At 37.2% G+C, this 23593-nt stretch overlaps 1 protein-coding gene across 1 annotated transcript in view; it reads left to right on the top strand.

The window, feature by feature from the left end:
• The window catches only part of ULK2 (unc-51 like autophagy activating kinase 2), a 40811-nt gene that overhangs the window by 4117 nt on the left and 13101 nt on the right, over window positions 1–23593 (top strand). The window contains exons 4-16 of the mRNA XM_069791051.1: window positions 8746–8778; window positions 9154–9190; window positions 10702–10875; window positions 11981–12054; window positions 13006–13107; window positions 13433–13491; window positions 13811–13893; window positions 17331–17381; window positions 17756–17844; window positions 18545–18716; window positions 19664–19724; window positions 19969–20061; window positions 23162–23299. Of these exons, the coding sequence (XP_069647152.1) occupies window positions 8746–8778; window positions 9154–9190; window positions 10702–10875; window positions 11981–12054; window positions 13006–13107; window positions 13433–13491; window positions 13811–13893; window positions 17331–17381; window positions 17756–17844; window positions 18545–18716; window positions 19664–19724; window positions 19969–20061; window positions 23162–23299 (1166 nt within the window). The remainder of the gene's footprint in view (window positions 1–8745; window positions 8779–9153; window positions 9191–10701; window positions 10876–11980; window positions 12055–13005; window positions 13108–13432; window positions 13492–13810; window positions 13894–17330; window positions 17382–17755; window positions 17845–18544; window positions 18717–19663; window positions 19725–19968; window positions 20062–23161; window positions 23300–23593) is intronic.

The raw sequence follows: 23593 nt of genomic DNA, 5'->3' as shown, positions 1-23593 counted from the left end.
TGTCATGGTGAGGAAGAACTGAAGGAAGCAGACCATGATCACACATGTATATATTACTGTCGCCTGTGTTCAAAAGGATAGGATAAAGTATAAAAGCCAAGCAGACATTTGGATCTTTTCAAGTAGGAGAAATAAGTATTAAATTGCTTCAAATTGTCTTCCTCTTTTTATTCCCAGGATTCTGCCTGATGGGGTGGAGGAGTTAGTTTTCTAGCCTATCTAGGGTAGTGTATCCTACTTAGTAGGAAGTACATTTTTTGTATCCTAAGGCCTGCAAGTGTTGAGTAAAGCTGAATATGATGTGATGTAGGTTATACAGCCATTTGTTCTGCTTGAACAAGAACTATACATTTATCTCCTGGGCTCAATTCTAATCTTAAATAGAGTTACATTTATGAAAAAATTAAGAACCACCCTTGGGGCATTGCATAGTTAAAGCAATGCAAAATAGACATTTTGATATTCTTCAATGTTTTGTGTCTTTATACATTTGCATCCTAAAAGGTTTTCGGCTTATGTGTAGATGTGTATCTCTGTAGCTATAGAAATCTATGTTCACATGATAAATGCTAGGCAGGCTCAGGTTTTATTGTGTGTAGCACTACAGGACATGTTCTAACTTCTGTTGACTTTTGGTACAAAGTGATGATGTTCATGTAGTAACAGATCGTGCGTCAGAACTTCTCATTTGGATGTATAGACTCTTTTCCCTCCTGGGTCTTGACTTCAGAAGTCTGCATTTTGACTCTGAGAGGGAAAGTATAGTCTCTTGTGCTTCTTGAAGAGACCAGGTTTTTCCTGAGTATTGCTAAGTGGAAATAATCTCTCAGCATCCTAAAGTTAGTATATTCAGACTTCTTAAAAGAAGTTGGAATTGTTGACTGAGGGCGTTGCTGTGTAAGCTGCTGAATTTCAGATTTATCAGTTGTTTGTATGTGAAGATTACTTACTAAGCTTTGCAGCTCAACCTGAGAGTAATTGACTAGGTATGTATTTTGACGATTTAATGTTGTGGATCTTCCAAGCCTTGGAGAGGCTGTTGCTTCTTTTGATTTATGCACAGAACATCCACAAGGGAAGCGAGAACAGAACCATACACTTGTCTATGGGTTCTTTACTCAAAGGTTATTTAAAAACATAACTTTTATGCTTTTCTGCCACAGGAAAGGGTGCCCTTAGAGTGACAGGACTTCTTGAATGATCAGTCCTGTACTCTCCATTTGAGAAGGGGATGTTGCTGCTTGTCACTGACTATTGCATTTAAATAAAATGAACAGTTAAAGCAAAGAGAAGGGAAAACCTGTGTCTCATACATTGGATATATTTCAGATACATTCATGGCAAACATAAAGCTTGGCAGTGTGATGCTACTTCTGTAGAAGAAATTGCTTTGCAAAATATGGTCTAAGGAATGTGACACTTGCACAAATAAGCTTTTCCCTTTCTGTACAGGGCAATGTTTGTGAAATATTATACATGATTAACTTGTATGATTACATTAATTTATAACCCAGCAAGAACGAACACTATGCAAGGCATTCACATGTCTAGTAGGCTGTTACACCTACTAATTTTCTTTAGCATTTCATGTTCTAACATGTACTGCCCTTTTTATTTGCCATAGTATTGTGAACATAGTGATATAATACAGCAGATAAGACTTTAGGATTTCAAGCAATTTTTGAGTTACAGAAGCTTTTTTTTTTTTCCCCCTCAGCGGTTGAGCCAGTGGAGTCTGTGTCACAGTAGGAAGTTCTCAGTGTGACTGGGAGTCTGTTTTATTTTTACAGTTCTGTTGGTCTGAGGTTTTTCTTAACCTTAAACAGTTTGAAATAAGAAAATGCTTGTGTTTCAGATGCACTGTTTGGCAGACCATTTAGCTGAATAATCCAAGAACTGATTGTTGTACCGAGTTTTGTGATAGAAAAGATGGTGTGCAATGTAAGTGGCAAAACTAAGTGAAAAAAGTGTAAGTTAATTGCAATGAAGAATAGGTATTTTTGCATCTCATAATATTAAATGAAATTATTTGTACTTAATGGCAATACTTTTGAGGTTAAAGTTGTATCCCTGCATAGCAAATTGGAATATATCCTTTAAGTTTGAGAATGAAAGGGTAGTTATTATTTTACATATTGCAAAAGGCTTAATTTGGAATTGTTGTTACAGGAGGTAATTAGATTTCCATCTCTTTCATCTCTCTCCATTTATGGTTGTGTTCCTGTTGCATGATCTGTGACCAGTCGCACAAGTCAGTGTAGTAAAGATACATACACCATTAAGGTTTTAATTTGATCCAAGGAGAACTTCTGAGCTGTTCTGCTGATAGCATATGAACATTTTAAAACCTTCTACATTGCTGTTGCTTCAGCTTCTATGAACACCACTTTGACGTGTTACTTAGAATGTATAGGGTCCACTGAGTTAAATTACTAGAAATGCCCATTCATCTGGAGACACACCTGAATGAGTTGGTGTGCCGTTAATGTTGTATGTACATTGGTTGACATAAAAATCTTTTGTTCTGGTGCCAGCACGATAATTGCCCTTGATTTCTGTAAGGTGGTTACACGCAGCACTGGCAGGTTTGATCTGCAGTTAAGCATTTTATGTAAGCAGAGCCTACTGGTGGTGTTTGTGCCATCTCAGAAGGCTGGGGATCTGGACACGCTAGGGTGTGGAGACCGGTAGTTCTAAGACTGAAGGCATTTGTGGAGATACTTGAATATGAACTGTCCATCTGTGAGAGGCAAATGTTTTGCAGTAGTAGGGCTCTGAAAAATAAACATATGCAGCTGCCTCTAAATGTGAAATTAATTTTTTCATGAAGTGAAATGCTTAAAAAGACCCCAGAATATAATAGATGGATAGCAAGACGTAACCTGTTGAGACGCTTTTTACTTATCTTGTTGGGCAAGAGTTTGGTAGTCTTTCATTCAAGAATAAAAAACTCCTAAATGTCTAAAATGGTATAAGAATGCAGCTCTTTTCCCATGGTGGTGCTATGGGATGTCATTCATCCTGCAAAAGAAGATCAATCTTGGATCCTGTTAATTGGGGAAATGGAGCCCACTGTTTCTCAAAAGCAAAAGGAGTCTAAAATAACCTCTAACTCGCCAGCATAAAGTACATTGAGGTCCTTGGATAAAGTATTATTATACTGAAGCATGAAGGTATCAGTAAGTTATTTGGAATGTGCTATATTTAGGATGTGAATTTACAGTTTTGTGCAATTCATGATCCCAAGTGTGTGCCGAGTAGAACTAATCTCTTACACAGTGCCAGACAGTGCCTGTTTTAGCAAATAATTTAATTCAAAACCTCTTTAAAATGTCAGCCATCAGAATGAAAGCCTGTAATGTATCTTGGAGATAGCGTTTTAGAAGAATGAATTAATGTCTTCACTGTATGGAGTCTGAAGTTTGCTATTTGAACAGTAGTTTAGGGAGAACTAATTTCCAATGTGTTATGGGAGAAACAGTGTCTGAACAGAAATTATTTCTTGTCTTAGCTTGTTGGTACACAGCAAACAAAATAACCGCAGCTGCTTCTGCTGTCCTTGAAAGCAGTGAAAGTTAGTGGGAACAAAGTCAGTGATCCTTCTGGTACCTACACCTCAGCCCTTACTTATACACAAGTGCCTGTGAGTTCTTATTAGGGATGCTTATGGAAGAAACCATATTTATCTATACCTGTTGTTATCAGTGGGAATTAAATATTGCTGTTTGGTTTACCCAAGGACTCCAGTTGGTCTGGTAGTGTTGCTTATGTTTCTTGAGGCATTTGCTTCAAGCATTCTGGTGTGTGCTCTTGATCTTGGTGTCTCACAGCTTTGATTGCCTCCATGCTCTCATCATAGCTGTTTCTGAACTCTTGTCTGTTGAATGAGGATGTCTCAATATCTTTATTTTTTTCCCCTTAGCTCCTTGATTAAGGCCTTTGTGTTTGTCAGTATCCATCCTCACTGTGTGTGGAAGCCCTGTAGAAATCGTAAACGTTTTGAAATACTACCTGGCAGCTGATGCTAACGGGAAGGTGTAGCTGTTGAAGGCTAGGGACAACCAGTTAGAATTTGTTTTGGCCCACAGAACCAAAGAGTTGGAGTTACTACGCAGTCCTTAGCTTACCTGCTGTGCCTAGATGTTATAATTTGTATTTCAAAACTATTTCAGAAGATCTTCTAGTATGTGAGCATGTTAAATGTTCAGTGCGCTGTGAACAGTTTTGCCTTTCCTTTGTGCAGTGCAGTAGCCCAGTCTCTTTCACTACCTCCCATATATGTTAGTTAAGCACCGCATTTCACATAACAGAAAATGAGTGATACGGCTATTGTGGTACATTTCTCCATGGCTGATTGCTCTTTTATGTGAATAATTGGCAGCATGCACGCTACTTGAATCCTACAGGCACATGTCAAGTGACATTTAGTCTGAGACTTAACATTTAGTCAGAACTAACAAAATGTTCAGCCTTTTAGATGATAGGAGCTGAACATGTTAGAAGCTGCTGCTGTGGTACACTTGCAAAGCAAAACGAGTAATACAGTGAGAAACAGCCTTAAAAAGACCTGGACCAGTCCTTTTTCACTAAATCATTAGAACTTTTGCCAAATGTATTTAATGCTCCAAAAAAAAGAGGAGTGTATTCCTGGCCAAAAAAGAAAGTAAAGCAAATATAGCCCAAATTAACATATAAGAAAATTAATCAGATAATAGTGGTGCACAAGCTGTCAGGTTAACTCTCATGCTCTTGGGACTCCATCATAAGCTGCAGCTAAACAGAATCTACAGGTTTGGAGCAAAAACATAGTAACTATTTATTTGCCACAGTTTCTGCTTTGGCAGCTCACTAAGAGCTTCTTGCAGACTTTCAGCTTGTTTTAAAGGAGGACTTCCTAACTGAAAAGAAATCTAGGGTATGTTTCTGCCAATACTCTAGAGTTCTAGCAACAGCTGTCAGAAGTAACCATGGATGTTTTGACTTCTTTTTCAATTAATGTCTTTTAAATGGAACTACTGCGCTGAGCTTGTGATTTGGGTTGGAACTTCACATCCCCTGAGACAACTGTTGGAAATCTGGGATTAAAGCACAGCAAATACATATTTGGCAAATACGTTGCCTCTTCATCTTTTTCTATTAGGTTTATCTGTTAGCTTTCAGAATTGTAAAATGGCTTCCTATTAACCTTTGCTATCTTTTACTTCAACTTGCAAGTGATGCCTAGACTCAGAATAAGAAGGAGCAAAAGTAGGTTTTTGTCAAGAAAACTTTAAGCAACAAAGCAAGGGCATGCTGGGCAAAACTGTTCCGTAATTGTTGCAACACAACACACATTTGTATTGCTTGATTATTTTTCTAGGTAGAAGTGTAGGCCAGAACAACTCTAGCTGCACTAATTTTATGATCTGTATATCAATGTAGATTTCTGAATGCTTTGTTATCTGTTTCAAGAAGCAGTTTAAAATAGCTTGCTAGGTCAGCTTTATTCCTGAATGTTAGATCTGAAACGTGCTGGTTTACTAATCTTTTCATTTTTGAGCGCTTTGCTCTGCTTAGCAAGTCAACAGAAATCACAAGTCTAGGGAATGATGATAGGAATAGCTTTATTCTTCAGCACACTAATTTAGAACGGAAAAATGTGTCTACAGAATTCACTTGTGTTTTCTGAATGTATTCCCAAAATGGAGATCACATTCCCAGCCAGGCTGCTCAAGAACTGTAATGCAAAATTTGAGCAACTGTGAAGGGATGAACAACTTCAGCTGTTTTGAACTAAAGCTTGCATTGATGGGATATTGAAAAGTGTTTGGTTATGAGTTAAAGTTGGGATGAGATGTGGCTGGGGACCTTGGTACTGGTACTGTGCAAAATATTACTTCTGCAGTACGAATTAGATAGGACTTTTGACCAGTCTGGGAAAATCTCTTCGTGAAACCTCTAATCTGCTCTGCTGATTTAATAAGAAAGGATTATCTAAGCTACAATAAGGAAACATGCTCTACTTCTTGCTATGACTTTAACCCAGTGACTCATTTGATTATTTTTAATCAAGAATATCAGTCAAAAAGAGATGAGTAATGCTATTTGAGGGACATCTAGTGTAGTCTGATAGGAATGACTTTCTTTAAACAGGTGAGACTAGTACAACAGGACAAATCATCAGCTCTGTGTTCGTGAAGAGAGCGTTTCATTTGAAAGGACTTTGTTTCCAAGGGAATCCAGAAAACACATTCTCTTAGTTGTGTGATGAATAAATGTCTGTCATGAGCTGAGCATTACATACTGCCCTAAGCTGCTGTTTTTGTACAGAGTGTGTTGTGTAGTGGAGGCACTGACGCTGTGGAACAGCTATTTCTGATTCATGGGATTGCTATGTTCGGGTAGAAATCCACTAGCTGAGCTTCTTTCTTGTCACTGGAGAACGGACAGTTTCCATGCTTCTCAGCTGTGTTATTCTTTCACACATCACAGTTGTCCTTTAAGTGAAGCGATCCTCAGTTGGCAGAATTTTCAGTTTCATAAATGGGGATCTCAAGAGTTGCTGTTTGGCATCCTTGGGGTTCCTGAAAGAGAGTGAGTTTCTGTCTTGGAAGACGATGTTGCAAAGGAACAATGTTGAAAGAAACAACATTTATCGTTATGTATTTTCAGTGATTTAGAGAGCAAGTAATTACTTTTTTTTTTTTGCTTTAATATATGCACTTAGGTTTTGAGGCGTTTATAGGATTGCAAATTATGGTTCATGTTGGCCACAGCTGTTACAGAAACACTGAACAATTGGGACTTCCTGAAATGTGATCTACTGCTGCTTTAATATTCTGTATTGGTTGGAGTTTGCCTTTCATTCCCAACAGATTTTACTAAAGTTCCTAGAAACTTGCTTTCTTTGAAGCTAATTTCCAAATGTAAACAAATCTGTAATGTGCTTGATGTTCTGAGCTGGAAAGAACCTCAGATGCATTTCTGTAACACAGACAAGAGTGGCTAAACTAAATGCTTCCAGAAAGTGAAGCAGCCTAATACAGTCTTGAATTAACCTTAAAATATCTGGTTCATCTCGAACTGTACTACTACAGTTATCTGTAGTGGATATCTGTATCTGATGGATTGGTAGAAAACTGCTTTAATGGGTTGTGCCATCCATGTGCTTTGTGCTGTGTGTGATATTTAGGGTAGTTGGTTTCCCTAGCCTGGGCCTATCAGCCTGTTTTTACTTTATTTTTCTTTTTAAATCTTCCTAGCCTGGCTTGTTAGTGAGCCCTTGAAAATGGCACTCTTGTGGTAGTTCTTGCCAGTATGGGCAAATTGAACATGTGCTGAGGTTTTAATACAAGCACCAAGAAAGGTGGCTGAGTTCACAGCTTTTGTTTTGCCATGCAATGTCCCTTTTGAGTTTTTTTTTTGACACTAGTTAGCAGAATACAGTCAGACTGTCTACAGTTCCACTTCCAACTGGGGCATATTCATGGCCTTGTCTGGTATGCCATCTCGCTCTTTTCCTTCAACTGTCTTAAAAACATATTTTCCCACAAACTGGCGACCTTTGTTTAAGTTTATTTTTAAAGTGGAATGGAGGTAACATACTATGTAATTAAAAACATCATCCTGTTTATTGTATACTTGCCTTATGTTTCCTTCTAGTTTTCTTTGTGTTTTTTCCTTTCAGTCTTACTCAATCAGCTCAGAGGGAAAAAATACTTTTCTTTTATAAAAGATCTCTGAGTGCTTTCAACTTTGTAGGCACAACAAAACTATTTTATGCAGGAGACAGTGGAAAACAATGTTGATTATTGACATAGACAGGTAGGCTTTTTCTTCCCTCACACAAAATAAATATTTGTAAAAAAAAGTAAAAGTTCTTGTTACAGTCTGGTTTAAGCACAGACATTTTTACTGCATTTTTGTGGAGTGTGTAGATAATTTACAGTAGAAGTTAGCTAATCTGTCTTTCAGGTTACAGGTAGGTCAAAAGAGGTCAGTGCTTTGGAAAATCTCAATAGGACTGCCATAACAAATCACACCTTTGCTATAAGGCATTTAGGTCCGTGGCAGGGACATGCTGCTGCCAGTGACTCGCTGAGGGAGATACTTTACAGAATGAGTCTTGAATTAATTGTTCTACAAAATAGCGTTTGGGAATCAGTTTATTCTAGGCAGTTAACTGTGCTGTCACTTCTGACTGACCTTTAGCTTGTCAGATGGCAGAACCAAAACTTGTTTTACCCAGAAGTGGGGAACATAACTTTGGAATTCCTCCTTAGAAAACTGGTTGTCCTAGTCAAATTGTCTTTCTTACACTTTGTAATTCTGTCCAGTATATTTGTGACTAAATATTACTGTCCCGTTAGTGACTGATTTCAGTGATGTCTGATATCTAAAGTTTGTTTATTTGTAAGGGCTCTTAATATTGAGTTTGTGTTGATAGAGCAGTCCAAGGCAGTTGAAAGCTAAGGGACTGACTGACAGTGGAAACTGATGGTACTTACTGGATGATACTCTTTCAAATGATAGCTTTAGTCTTCAGGATATTGCCTGGTGATTTTTCTACGTATGCTAATGCTTTTGAAAACGTGAAATATTTAATGGGGGGGAATGTACATATTTGCTACCCTCTAAAGCAGTGACTTTAACATAATGTGTCTCAGCTGATTGAAAAAAAATCTCATGTTACACTTGGTTAATACAGGTACTGAAGGCTTTGTCTTGCCATATTCTTAAATTGCATTTGTTCTCCTTTTCTTTTAGGAAATGCCCAATTCTGTCTTTTTGGTAATGGAGGTATGTATTATATCTGTTTCCTTCTGGCTGATTTTAAAGATGATTTTTAGACAAAACTCCTTCTTTGCACAGCTGCAAAATAACCATGACTTGTTAAAGCAAGCAATTCTGAAAACTAGATCATTAATTTCCTATGCACTACTAAATTTATGAGCAGTGTTTGTTCCATAAATTATTCAGTTTCATTTTATGATACTGTAAGTATTGATGAAGTGTTACACTTCAAATTATTAATTACAAGTAATTGACAAAACAATTTAAAGGCAAACAGCTGGAAAGGATCTTCTAACTTTTTGTGAAGAGAGTACAAAGTAAAAATTATATAGCAAGTATTTCAGTGCATGTGTTTTGAATAAAAACCTTTCTTTTTAACAGTACTGCAATGGTGGGGATTTGGCAGATTACTTACAAGGTAATTGTTTACTGTATTTCCCTATTAAGAAGCTATTGCATTACATGTTTATATTCTGTATTCCTGTAATCCATTGGTGTTTCTCTGAGATTGTGGTTTAAATATTTTTCTGTTCATGGAATGGCTGTAATTCCATAATCCGTGTTCACCCTGTTGTGATTTTAGAGCACTCTCTTTGTAAGAGTAATTGAATTCACCAAGAATCCGTTTAGTGTTGTATTCTGTCTCCAGTCAAGGTCAGCAGCAGAGTGCTGTTTGTTGTGTGTTTGTATGCCACCCTGAGAACTTGAAAACTACATTGTGAAGCTGCAGGAAGACATAAGGTTTTGCATTTGTTTGAAAATATTTCCCAGTGTTTTTAAATGCCACTCATAATTGAAAGTAAAACCCACAAAGTAGCAATGAAAGAGAATAAAATAATGCACAGAGAGGAAATGCTTTTTGCCACTGCTTTCAAAACTGTTGAATGTAACTTTCCCTTATTTGTAAATGAGGGCGAAGATGTAGCTAACAATTAAGTAGCATGCTAACAAATGTGTGGGTTTCTATTTCTAAAGCTGTATTTTGGGGGTTGCTCCCAGTGTTTTGATTCCACCTGCTTTCTTTTCCAACATATGAACTTAAAAGTACTGAATTACTTACATAATAATGCTTTCTACAAAGAGGCAGTTCTGGCTTAGGAGAGATTTTACCCTTCAACATGGCTCTGCCCAAAGGGAAGACAAAAGTTACAGAATCATGACAAGTAGATTCTTATTACAAACAAAATTTTGAGCAGAGATGTTAATCTTCTTTTTTTTCTTGATGAAAATATTCTTCTACTTGCCTTTGTGTCTCAGTACATTGAAGGAATCTTTTTGTGAACAGCTATTGTTATGGTAACTGTGTATATTAAAAGCCTAATTCATTTCCCATTAAAATCCTTGGAAAGACTCATACAGTATAATCCCGCTCCTGTGTTCAGTACTTTTTCAGACTGCAGAATGAGCTAATAGCTTCTGAAGAGACTTTCAAAAATACATCTTATTTTTTCCCTTCAAGATAAATTTTATCATGGATGAAATTTTTGAGCAGAGTGGTTATCTGCATCCCCATAATAATTTGTTTAAAGAACAGGTTTTACAGCTTCAGGTTTTAACATGATTGTAGATACATTTACTGTTCTAAACTGTGAAGTTTTTTTATTTTCTTGGCTCTTTTGCATTTTTAGTGAGTTTAGGATTTAATGGTGATTGAGAAGTTTTACAATTATTAAGCTACCTAGTTGAATAAACTACTATAAAAACAGATAATTCAGAGTACTGTAGCTAGTGTAAAACTAGAGATGTGTATGTTGTTGAGAGTATATACATTTGTAGAAAAATACTGGAGATTGGATTGTTCTGAGTGTAATTCACTATGATTTGATTGTCTTCGTTGTTTTCACGGTTGATCACTGTGAAGTTTATTGCTTCTTGCCCAAAGATAATGATATTTATTTTCTCATCTGCTAATGTGTATGTTATTTCCAGCTAAAGGAACTCTTAGTGAAGATACCATCCGAGTGTTCCTCCAGCAGATTGCAGCAGCTATGCGTATTCTGCACAGTAAAGGAATCATTCATAGGGATCTTAAACCACAGAATATTTTGTTGTCTTACGCCAGTCGTAGGAAGTCAAGTGTCAGTGGCATACGCATCAAAATAGGTAAATATGCTTTTCTCTGACCTAAAGGTAAATCATCACTGTTGTTTCGCTACTCAGAAGTGTCTTTGTTGTTAAAGCGCAGAGGGTGTACTGGATATGGTGTGTATTAAATTGATACAAATCAGTAAGTCTAGAATGATGGGCTTTATTCTTGGAATAAAAAAGATTGAGTCATAAAGACCTTTTTGATTAAATCTGCAGGAAAAAGAAACCTATTTAGCTGATGTTTCTAGTGTTAAACTATTTTAATTAGACATAAATCTGTAACCTTTGAAACTTCAAGTAGCCTTTAGCCCATTTCAAAACTGTGTGCATGTGAGACTCCAGTCACAGTTCCAGCTGGGGGTGGGGTGTGGTGTGGTAGACCCTCCTAAAGGTTATTTGAGAAGTTTAGAAATGTAGGTTATGACCTATTTTTGGCAGAAGGAGGTTTGGCATTGTAACTGGGGAGAGATGTCAACTGTTCAGGATACTACCAAACTCTTCTTCAGAGGATGCTTCAGGAGTTTTAATCTCTTGTTGTCTATTAAGTGTCCATTTAAAAATACCTTGTTTTTAACAAGTTTCTTTTCTATGCTTTTGCTCAACCAAAATCTGAGATCTGTTCCAACTCACTCCATGTTCTAAACAGCACAGAAGAGACAAAACTTCTCTTGCTGTCCTTACTTGATAGTTTCAGATGCTTTTGCCTACGTGGAAAATTCAGGCATCTGAAACTTGACTTCTTAAACTTCTACCTGATGTGATTTCACTGAAGCAGATTGTATATTCATCACTCTTAATGGACCATTTATATTTAGCCACTGACTTTAATCCTTTCCTGCTGACGCTAGACAGCATGCTCTGCAGCTGGGGAGATGGCTGAGCAGCAGTTTGTGCAAATGATGCCACTGTTGTTTCTTGGCTTGCTATTTGGAAGATAATGTATTATTCTTTCAGTGTCACATAGATTTTACTATTCCGTGTAGCTGACTATATATTATACCTGTCTTTTTCTCTCTAACTTGTAATTGTAGCAGATTTCAATAAGAGACAGATCATTTCTAGACTTTAAAAATTTGGAAATTATATTTCTTTTCATTGACAAATGTGTTTCTTTACATAGCTGACTTTGGTTTTGCTCGTTATCTGCATAGCAACATGATGGCTGCAACTCTGTGTGGTTCCCCTATGTATATGGTGAGTGACAGAATATTTCAGATTATGTTGCTTATCTCAAACATTCTCCTGCCAGAACAAAATAATTTACTGCTTGCAGATTGGCAGATTCAGAATTATTAGAGGCAGCATGCGGTTCACTTTTCCTTAGTTCTACTAGCTCCTTTTTTTCTTGTGATTTGGAGATCACGATTGTTAAAATCAGAGAGACATTGAACATTTCTTAGCGCTGTGGGGAGGAAAAATCTTAGAGAAATAAAAGAGAATACATCTTAGCATTAATTTTATGGCAAAGTAGTTTCATTCCCACTTAGGTACTTCTTTTTTGTGAAATAGGGCATTATCTCCTTCCCAGTTTCTAAGAAAATAAAAAGTGATCAAATAGAGGCTAGAAGAGTTTCACACTAGTAGTTAAAAAAACTACTTGATGTTTTGATTCTAGTTATTTAATGTATTCTCTCACATGTGGGGGTTTTTTTGTTAAAAAAAAAAACAATTTGCAGTTAATTGCCATTAATTTTGACTAAGTAGTGTGGTAGTCAGTTGAGCACTGAACTGTCTGACTTTGGCGCTACCGCTGCTGTACTGGGAAGATCATTTTGCTTTCCCTTGTCTTGTTTTTTTAAATGTAAAATGGTGATAATGATATTCCTTATGAAATGCTTGGTTATTTATCTAAACGAGGACTGCAGAAACCAAGTAAATAACGCTTATGTCTTATTCCTATACATGCTGATTGCTAGATGCTTTCTTTAGAACACCAACTTTTCTAGTCTTCTGTGTTTTTGAAACATAGCTTTCATTTTAGATAGAACTGTTACCTTTCAAGTCGTGATGCAGATTAAAATGTTAATTTTGTCTTAGAATAAAGTGGTCTGTGTTAATACTGCTCTGACAGAAGAACCGTAAAATTCGTATTGCTGCGGCCTTGCTTTTTTGTTTTCCCTTCTGAGATTTTGCTGTTCTTTCCAGGCCCCTGAAGTGATTATGTCTCAACACTATGATGCTAAAGCAGACCTGTGGAGCATAGGAACTGTGATTTATCAGTGTCTTGTTGGAAAACCACCTTTTCAGGTAACACTTTATTTCCTTTTCCATCTTTTTAGTCTCATGGAAATTCCTAGGGCTTTTCCTTCCAGTCATAAAAACAGAAGTAGTGATGTCTGAGTGTAGTGTTGATGCTTCAAAGGCTAGATCGCTTGAGGATACCAAGGGAGAAGTTGCTCATACTTAGTCTATGAGATCAGTGTGTTCAGTCTAGAGGAAATATATAAGGATTGGGGTTTTCTCCTTTAATGCCCATATGCAAAAGCCTCCTTTTTGTGTATATGTGCATAGGTACGAAAGCTATTTTCTCCATGAAACTGAGCTTTAATTAATGTACATTTTTATTTGACAGGCCAATAGTCCTCAAGATTTGAGAATGTTTTATGAAAAGAACAGGAATTTGATTCCTAGGTATGTTACCATGTTCTTTCCTGTCACTTACATTTGTTGTTGATTGAACACTTTTTCATCTTTGGGAATGCCTGGGATTCATAAAAATATTCGATGTTGCTAACTTTACAAGGATGTAGTACGATACCAGTGACTCAAGTTGCATCTTGCCTTCATTGTACCTTACTGAGTTGAAAGGGTCCTGTACTAAGGCTGTAGAGCATGTATAGTGAAGACTTAGGGACATGGCAGAATGCTGACTTCCTAAAATTTAATGTGCTATGCATTATTTAATGCATGCATTAAATTTAATGCATGTTTTACTTCCTCTTGTGTGCAGTATTCCTAGGGAAACATCAGCTTATCTGGCTGACCTGCTGTTGGGTTTGCTTCAGAGAAATCAAAAAGATAGAATGGACTTTGGTATGTAACTTTTCATTTTGCTCTCTTGACTTCCCTTGTTAGTTGTATTCATGTGACCAGAAAAACTGTCTTGACCTTTTGTCTACAGTCAATTACGTGAAAAGTGAAGTATTTTTTTCCTCTCAGTTATCATAAAGAAGGCAGAGTAGCCAAAATAAATCATTGGGTAACTACTGTCAATCAGTATTAAGCGGTGCACATGAATTACGACTTTGTTGTTGAGTAGTGAAATATAAATTAGTTTAATTATTTCAATTGTGGCCTTTTTCCCCCCACAGTGTTAACTGACATGCCTTAAATTTCATGTCACAGTCTCTGTTACTTTAACTGGGATTTTGGCTTCAGACTGGGAGCAGATATCTCTGATCTCCATGTGGTGTTGGTTGCAGAAATGTAAAAAATACTGGAAGAGCCCAATTTGGAAGCAAAGTTGCTTTAAATTGTTTCCTCCCTGTTGCTTGTAGGCTGCAAATATTGTAACAGTATTAATGGGGCTACAAACTGTGTACATTTGATTTGACCTTGAAAGCTATATATATATATATGTGTATATCTGAGGACAATGAGAGATGTTACATTACATCAAAATTGTTTGTTTGCAAAGATGAGTTCCTAGTATTGCAGTTAGGTATTGCTAGCTGCAGAGACTTTTTTATTTTAGTGAAATATTTTCACTGGGGTTTTTTAAGCCCAAAAGTAGTAGAAACAACAGTTGTATCTTTGTATTTCATTAAGTCCTCAAATTTTTAAACTGTGCAGTGAATGGAGTTTGCATACTGTTAGACATTACTGCAATGTCTGTTTAGGACTGTATTTTGCATTAGTTGGGAAGTTAAACCTAGTACAAACTAGATGGATACCCTCTTAGAAATGAACTTGTTTGGTTTCAGTTTACTGCTGTGTTTGGCTTTTTCTCTTTAGCTGGAGATCTTTGGTTGCAGAACATTGTTCTAACTACTTAAGATTTCAAGGCCTCAGATCAGTACTATTGAGTCATTCAAACTGGAGTAGAGTTTAGATTTGTGTGTGCTTTGTACTGGCTGGATTGTCTGTTCCTCACTTCAGTTTCAAAAAGCCTTCTTATTGCTGGGTTTTTGGTTACCTATTACTGCAAAAGTAGTAATGCTTTTTTCTTCTTTTTTTTTAATGCAAACTCAGGCAGTGTTTTTAAAAGACCACCACTAAAAAGTTCAATCTTGATTAGTTTTTCTTAGCTGCATCTTTGTCATGTTATTCATGCTGGTTGTTTAAATTTCATAGCACTATTTGTTATTGCAATTTAATCACAGTTGCCAGGAAATGTTAAGCTTAAATTTTTAGTTAATTAAAGCTAACTTAGCTAAATACAATTATCTTTTTCATTATTATTATTTTATATCAATAGCAATGTGTTTTATTACTGAGATTTGGTTTAGCAACAAGATAAGTGACTCATCAAGTTTAACTTATGGCGTGGTGAGAGACCCTAAACAAAGTCTCTTCATGCTCTTTGTAGATAGGACCTAGTTCTTTCCTTACCATGAGCTATTAGGTCTTGTGATGCTGAGATCCTAGGGTGAGCTGCAACCCAAAGAAAGACACGCTCAGTTTTTGTTTCTGCTTATGAAACTCCACCATTGCTCTTTAGTTACGTGTGCAAGCTTGGTTTTGATACAGTACTGAAATACACAAATTGACTCATTCATCATATGTGGTCCTTGTGTATTTGTGATAAGATGACTATATTTGTTAGGCTGTGGAGAGAGGAAGATTCAAAAGGGGTTTTAATTCTTTACTTGAAGCTCAAGAGTCTCCTAGCTATGTTTTGGGTTTTTGGGTTTTTTTTTGTTGTTTTTTTTTTTTTCAATTCCTGCTATGTTTTTCTCCAGTATAATTAAGGTGTTGCTCTTCTGAGAACCAGGCATGGGGTTTGTTATGTGTTGATGTGACTGACATAACTACTGTACATAAAAACTTAAGTAGAAGTCAGATCCAGAAAAACTACGATAATTGGGTAAAATGTCCCAAATGATAGTGACAGTATTCAGAGGTTGATATATAAATCTGTATGTGTAGAAGAATGAATACATCACAAACATGGACTTTGAGTAATTGATTCCGCTTTGCACTCTGGCTGTACTGATCCTTACAGTTTCTTCAAACATGGGAAATTCACTGTATCATTTGTGGTAGTGGGAGAAAGCATTTGTGCTTAGAAAGAAAAATAGAAAGCAGAATGGTAGTGATGAAAGTCATGTTTTCCTTGGCTGAGCCACTTAAAGGGCCTCAAAGGGGCTGCTCTGGAATGCGCTTAGCAAAGGGAGTGAAAGGGAGAGTGTATAACTGAGCCCAGTTGCCTGTTGTTAAAGTAAAAATAGCATTGGAAATCTTGTTGATCTTCCAGCAATGTGAAGTAGAACAGCAGGTGTTGTACAAAAGCTCGGGAACACCTGATCTTCGTGTTAAAGTTAATCATTACATTGTTCTTGCGTTAACAGCTAGCCTCCCTTCCTTATCGGGTCATGGAAGAAAGTGTTGTTGAAGGAAGGGGAGATACTGCAGGCCTCAGATTCTTTCTTTTATTTTTTTTCCTTGTTATTTGCTTAGGTCTGATGAACAGCATTTTTTTTGCCTTGACTATTAGAACATTAAACTTGACAAAGCTCAGCAGCTAGCCTCCACAAACCCTCAATTTCCTCTAACTAGCTGAAGGTTGCTTCTTGTAGGATAAAATTTTCCATGTAAACTGCTAGCCAACTGGTTATGCTAAGTCAATTAAATGCATCTCAGCATATCCATTTACAACAAAAGCAAAATGTTTCAAAAAAAAATTAACAATGACAAGTAACAAGTTAACTGAGGAAATTACTAAAGAAATTACTAAAGAAATTGTGTTTAATTCTGCGTTATGCTATATGAACCAACTGCACAGGTCATGTTCTGCTGTTGGGAAGTGGGAAGGAGAATGGCTGCTGCTCTGTTGTGATTTTTGGCCACCTAAGGAGTAGCATTAATGGGCTCAAAAATAAGCATCAGTCCTTGGGAAAGGCAGAAGTGAAAATACTTCCAGTGTTTGATGTGAGAGATGCTCATCACTTTGAAGAGCAAATTAAAACTTAGTACCATACTGAACATAGAGAATATAATTTCATGAGGACTATAGGAAGCCTCCTTGTGTATGTGATCCTTAAGTGCAGTCATAAAATGTCCTCCAGTAATTCAGTCTGATTTGCCTTGCTGGCTGTTGTTTGAAGTTATTCAATTGATTTTTGTTTCCTTTCCAAATACTGTAGCAACATATAACATAGAAGGCTTTAATCTTTTATAAGCTCTTCACCCTCTGGCTCTGAAATATTGATTCTGGGAAGACAACCATTTATCACCATCTGCAATATAGTCTGTAAATTCTATGTCATTTGTACATTTACTCACAATGGTGGTTGTTTCTTGTTCTACAGAAGCATTTTTCAACCACCCTTTCCTGGATCAGATTTCAACAGTCAAAAAGTGTAAGTAGTTTTGTTTTTCCACTTATTTGTGTAAATGATGAATGTTGGGGGCTGGAAGGGAGAAACATCTGCCAAATATCACGCTAAGTGTTTATGAGATATTTTCCTGAGTCTGATGACTTGTTGTGCTCTATTGTGAGGGTAAGTATGGAATCCTTTTTTGTATTATGTTAGACTGAAATGTGATACTTATTTACTAGTTCCTTTGACATTTCAACTGAACTTAAATACCCTTGTGTGTTTGAGGATGTGCTGTGCTTGTAAGTTGTATAAGTGTTTGTGAATGAAAAGCAGTGAGGAAATGAGTTTGAAATTCAGCCTTTCAAAATCTTAGTCCCTTTCCCCCCCCCCAACCCTGGGTTTTCTTATTCTAGCTTGTCCTGTACCAGTGCCCACATATGCAGGCTCAGTCTCTGGCAGTTCCTGTGGTAGCTCTCCTTCATGCCGTTTTGCTTCTCCTCCAGTAAGTTCTCTGTTTTACAGAACAATCTCTGGAAAATATTTTCTGTAACATTTAGCCAAGAGTTATTGAATTTTAGATCTTTCAATTCTTGAACAGTGTAAACTGTTGTGTTTAAGAGCACAGAGCAAGGAATACCCCTGTCTATTGCTAGAAGAATAGCATTAACATTTTGGTTCTCTCTTGCTCCTTGTGTTGTACTTTGTGGGGTTTTTTGTTCTTGTTTGTTAAAGAAAAAAAATACGTATACATATCAAATACTAGAGTAGTAAATCTTTAGATATGCTAATATGGCTTGCAACATAATGAATGTTACAGTTAATTTTTGAATTGGCCTTTTTGGCTAAGGCCCCTTATACTCATATGAACTGGTGACTTCAATTTTAGAGGTGCATCTGTATCGGGAGTGATTGAATGAATTGCAGTCGTTTAAATTCACAGCCTGTTTAGTATAGAACTGTCTAAACTGACACTACAGGTTTATCCAGTATTTGAAACTTCCAAATTCAAATACATTTTATATTTCTAAATACTTAAATTTTGGGACTTTGTTTTGTTTATCTTTTTTTTTTTTTTTTTTTGGTCAAAGCTAGTGATGATTCTTACTTTAGAAGCTTCATAGGTAAAAGAGCAATTCTACATTCTGAATTACTGGATTTACAGTGAGGTTTTTTACTTTTTTTTTTCCACTCCCCTCCTCCAGTCTCTGCCAGACATGCAGCACATTCAAGAAGAAAATTTGTCTTCCCCTCCACTGGGTCCTCCTAACTACCTTCAAGTCTCTAAAGACTCTGCCAGTACCAGTAGCAAGAACTCCTCTTGTGACACAGATGACTTTGTTCTTGTCCCACACAATATCTCTTCAGACCACTCATGTAAGAACCTTCCTTATTTTTACATTTTAAAACAACTTCCACTTGTAACATACTTTTATGTCCTGTTATTCTTTGGCTCTCTTTTCTTTAAATGTGTCTCAGTTCACATTGGAACTCATTTCTGTAGTTTGATTACTCTTTGAAGGGAGGCTGGTACAGCTGCATGTCCACCTGGGGCATTTTCATCTTCCATTGAGTAGCCAGATACACCAAAGATACCAAGGTCATTTAAAGTCATGGAAAATATTGGGGTTTGGCAGTAGAAGAAAAGAGTCAGTTGTAAACAACTGCTGATAAGAAGCCCAAGGATTCTCTTAGTGGAGGCAGACACGTTGTTACCTCCAGACTAACTGAACATTTATAGTCCATGCTGTAGAGCTGTAGATATTAAACAAGTGCAGGTGAAAACATAAAAAATGTTTAACATTAAAGGTAAGGCATCAGACTGGGCTTATACAACAGAAAGACTTGGATGTAGCACGTTGCCATTTTACAACATCGTCCAAACCTGAATTGCCACTAAGAAGCTAGTCAGCTGATTTCTATACACTGCCACCAACTCGTGTTAAATATTTGACTAAATTAGTGCCTTGATCTCTGAAGGGTTTCTGTCATTCGTTATTATAAATTTTCCAATGCTGATACCTTGTACTCTTAAACAATGGATTTTATTTCAAAATTATTATAACTAGTATAGCAAAAAAACCTCCAACAAAAACAAACAACAAAAAAACTTGTTAAAGAACTGCCTTCCCCAGTTACATATTTATTAGTGGTCACATTTAAGGTATTTTCATACAAAAAAAACAGTTTGTGGAAAACTTTTATATGTTCACAGAAGTTTGTCAGAAGTGGTTATTTCTACAACAGTAATATTGGAGATTTTTTTTTTAAAAAGATTCTGCTTCATGATGTGGGTTTTCAATGTGTTCTTCTGCTTACTTTAGATGATATGCCATTGGGAGCAGCTGGCAGGCGGGCTTCAAGCGAGTTCTTGATGTGTGGAGGGTAGGTGTGCTGAGCTTTATCCAACAGAAGTCTCATGTTCTAAAATTGATACTGCAGCTGTAGAAGGGGTTGCTGGGGTTTTTGTAGTGATGGGTCTACATAGCTGTGTGGACTTTCTTAAAGATTAGTATGCCAAGGTGAATTTAATATGAATATGTAAACAGCTTGAATTCAGAAAGTTTTGCTGCAAAGTAGATAGCTTCTCTGAAGACCTGTCCTTTGACAGTGGTTTTTGTTTTCACAGGCAGTCGCCATTAACTATTTCTGGAAGCTCAGGAACCGTACAGAAACCATCCTCAGCCTCTTCTCGAAGTACTGTTTCTGGTACAGCTAACAGGTGTGTGATGTAGGCTTAGTATTTCCTCTTTTTTAAAAAGGTTCTCTGATACTATCTGTTGGTTTTGTTTGGTTTTTTTTAATTGTGGATGGCTACTAGAAACTGAACTGAAATAGAAGCTAGATCTGTTTTTTTCCAGGCTCTTGACACTTAATCTATTTTAATGGTTGACGGTTGTGTAGCTAACTTCTGGCTCTGATGCATCCCCAAAAGATTTCCTTAAGGAAAGATAGCATTCTTTTGTCTGTTTAAATTTTGAACTGGTTGAAAGCAGAAACTTAATTGACTTGTCCTTTTTGGTGTTGTGAAGCACAGCACAGTCTTCATTTAGTGAGTCAAGATGTTGAATGCAGTATGCATTTTAAGTAGTTGTGATAGAAGAGGAACTTACAAAGCCCAGACTGCTATGGATATGTGTCTCCTGGCTGGATTGTCTTGTGTCTGGTAACTGGGTGTGGCTTCTGTGCAAGTGATTACTGTGAATTTCATGTTTGTGTCTCACAGGATACCAAAGAAGCCACATGAAAGTGGTAAACATGTAGTGCAGCTTTTCTATCAGCAGGACTGTTAATAAGTCCTCTCTTCCACATGGTTGTAGGCTAGGTTTCTGCTAGTTTGAAATAGAACTGATATTCATCAGTGGTGCCTGAAATCTTTCCTGGATTATATTGGAAAATGTAAAGCTTAATCATGCTGTTTAACTAGTCATGTAATAATCTAAACAGATTTGTCATTTGACCAAGTAATGAATTTCATAATGTTTTCAGTACAAACAGAAAGAGGATGAGTGGCTAAATGGGGAATAAAGCTATTATGTTAGGTGTATTTTTGGCTTATGCTAATACTACAGGGCTGCAAGTCAGCATTATTTGTTTAGAAATGCTTGTCACAAGAAAAGTTTGCTACTTTGTGCTGATCTTTGTGCAGTTTGTGAAATCTGCTGACATGGGCTATCAATACAGCTTTAGTCTTACCTTTTATGTTTAAGGGCAGATAATGGGGATGGTTGTCTGTAAAGATACATTTGGTCTGGATTGGCTGTGTACAAGGTATTATAAATACATTGTAATGTCCTATTTTAAATTGTGTCAGGTGTCATAGTTTTTAGAGTACAGGTTTTATGAAAATACACCAGTTATGTTATCTGTACATTACTAAGTTAAGAGCTAAACGGTGGTGTGATTAGAAACAGGTCTCTACTGTTCACACTTTCAGTGTTTGTACTATAATAGTTTGATTTTATTATTGATTGAGTAAATTTGGTAACTAACTGGCTGCTTGGGGCATGGTCTGAAGGAAGCAGTGTGTGTGAGATAATCTACAAGATGCTGCTTTTGGTTTTTGGTTTTGGTTTGGTTTTTTTTCCCTCAGAATTGTTCTTTCATAGTTTGTGATTTTTATTTTTTTTTTTTTTTTACAAAAGGTTATGCCCTATGAAACAGTGAGTTTTTCCAATTAGCTGATCAAACCAAATGAATTGTACCCATAGTTATGCTGCTTTATGTCAGGCAGAAGAAGCTGTAACACTTCTCAGACTCCAGCCAGAATGGGCAGAATAGGTAGAGACAGTTCACTCTCCTGTGATTAATTTCTAATTTTATTCTCTGAATCTCAGAGAAACAAGATTTGCATGCAACTCTGCACACATCTGTATTGCGTCTTCTCTAACGAGTAACAAACCACATCAGACTTGAGGATGCCTAATGAGACCTTAGCTTTGGGCCTGAGCTGGGCAGCCCTGATGGAAGGCCAAGTACTGTACCATGCCTCTCCACTGTGTTACCACAGCGTTGCTGTCTCCAGTTAGCTCGTGGCTCACAGGGCTTGTTTGGGTATACCTGCAAGGCTGTGTGAGAGCAGGGGAGGCCATTTTCCATGCCAAGTACTTTAAAAGTTGAAGTGCCTTCATGGCCTCCTCAGTGTCATTGCCACAGTGTAAATCCGCTTCCCATCGCCGGGAGGTTGGACCTAGGGAAGCCTCCCTGTGCTACCTCAGCATGCGGTGTTAGTCGTAGCAGGCTGCCCACTGCCTTTGTGTGGTTTCCGCTTGTGAGACCTTCTCCTCGCGTGGAAGCTTTCAGGCCTTCTGTTGACTGTGTGCTCACAACTGACTTCCAAATTACTCTGTAGTATCTAGAAACTGGGTGGCAATAAATGGACAAAGTTATTTTCTTTTGCTAAGAAAGTTCTATGCATATTAGGAAGTAGTATTTTATACTCAGAGGTAGCAAAGAGAATAGGACAAATACAGTCAGAAACCCAGCTGTAGCTGTGCAGTGAGTGCTGTAACTGCTTGTTTTCTAGAGCTAGTGGTAGAACTTTTTTACATTTCCTCTAAGAATTTCTAATCTTTCTCTGAAGAGGTGGTCAATAAAGGACCAGATACTGATTATCTTCCAAAAAGCCCATTTGTTTGAAATTCTTTCCATTGAATTCTGTCTTCCTTTAAAAGTGTTGGTAACTGATTACGTTGCAGTGGTTTGATTCCCTCACCAGATAACACACTGAGGTAAGCCAGGTGACTGACACTTCACTTGAACTTGGGTAGTGCTAATCTGTAGTTTGAGCCTGTGGATTAATGTTCAGGTGTGTGGTTTTGGTCATTTTGTCAGGGGTTGGTTACATAACATGTTTTCCTTTTGCAAGTTCACGGTGTCTCTTGGGATATCTCTAACTGTGCTTTAATGGCTTTTGTACACATTCCAGCCCTGCTGCTGAACTTCCTGTTCTTAGCGCAGTGGGTTTTCCTAGAACGCTATTTTGAAGTGTGGTAAACAGAGCGGGCTGATTGGCAGGAAGTCAGAGGGATCTGTAGATCACTGTGAAGTGTGACGAAGCGCTTCAGCTAGTACTGCACTCTCAGCTCGATCTGATACTAGCCAGTATAAGAAAGGTAGTTAGTAACGAACAGTTCCTGATCTTCCTCTGTCAAGTGTTAGAGCTAGATTTGGACAAGCTAAGATTGTATTGTATCCAGGGAGGGCAGAAGCAGCTTATTTGCCTCTTTCCTAGATTTTATTGAAAATTCAACAATGGTACAATTCAGAGAGAGACCTGTCTACCTCTGTTCATCTCCTATCTTCATACCTTCCAACTTCAGGCATTGTCAGCCTTCAGTATCCCCCCGCAGCGAAACGGCGCCTATCCCGGTTCCCACTCAGCTACGTAATTACCAGCGCATAGAACAGAACCTCTCCTCTACTGCCAGCCCTGTGTCAAACCCCCACGGATCACCAAGGTGAGGGTTTTTTTAACTCCTTTTTCTTGGTTCTAGTTTGTGCTTGTACCCTGACAGATGTCCGTGGTTTCTTGCTGATGTAATTTTTTTTTCTGCACAAAAACATACTAAAGAGACATTTTAATGATAACAAGTAATAGTCCTCCACAATCTCAAGATTGTTGGATGGGTAGTTGAAATTTTTTACAAAAACAAAACAAGCTTGTTCTTTCACTCAAATGAAACCCAAGAAGGTGAAAAGATGAAGTCTTGCTTTTTTATTCTTCTTTGTGTATTATTCGACATTACATCATA

Source organism: Haliaeetus albicilla, chromosome 9, assembly GCF_947461875.1.
Source record: "Haliaeetus albicilla chromosome 9, bHalAlb1.1, whole genome shotgun sequence".
Lineage (NCBI taxonomy): Eukaryota > Metazoa > Chordata > Aves > Accipitriformes > Accipitridae > Haliaeetus > Haliaeetus albicilla.
The sequence above is the reverse complement of the archived record's forward strand: the minus strand, read 5'-3'. Positions and strand labels throughout refer to the sequence as shown.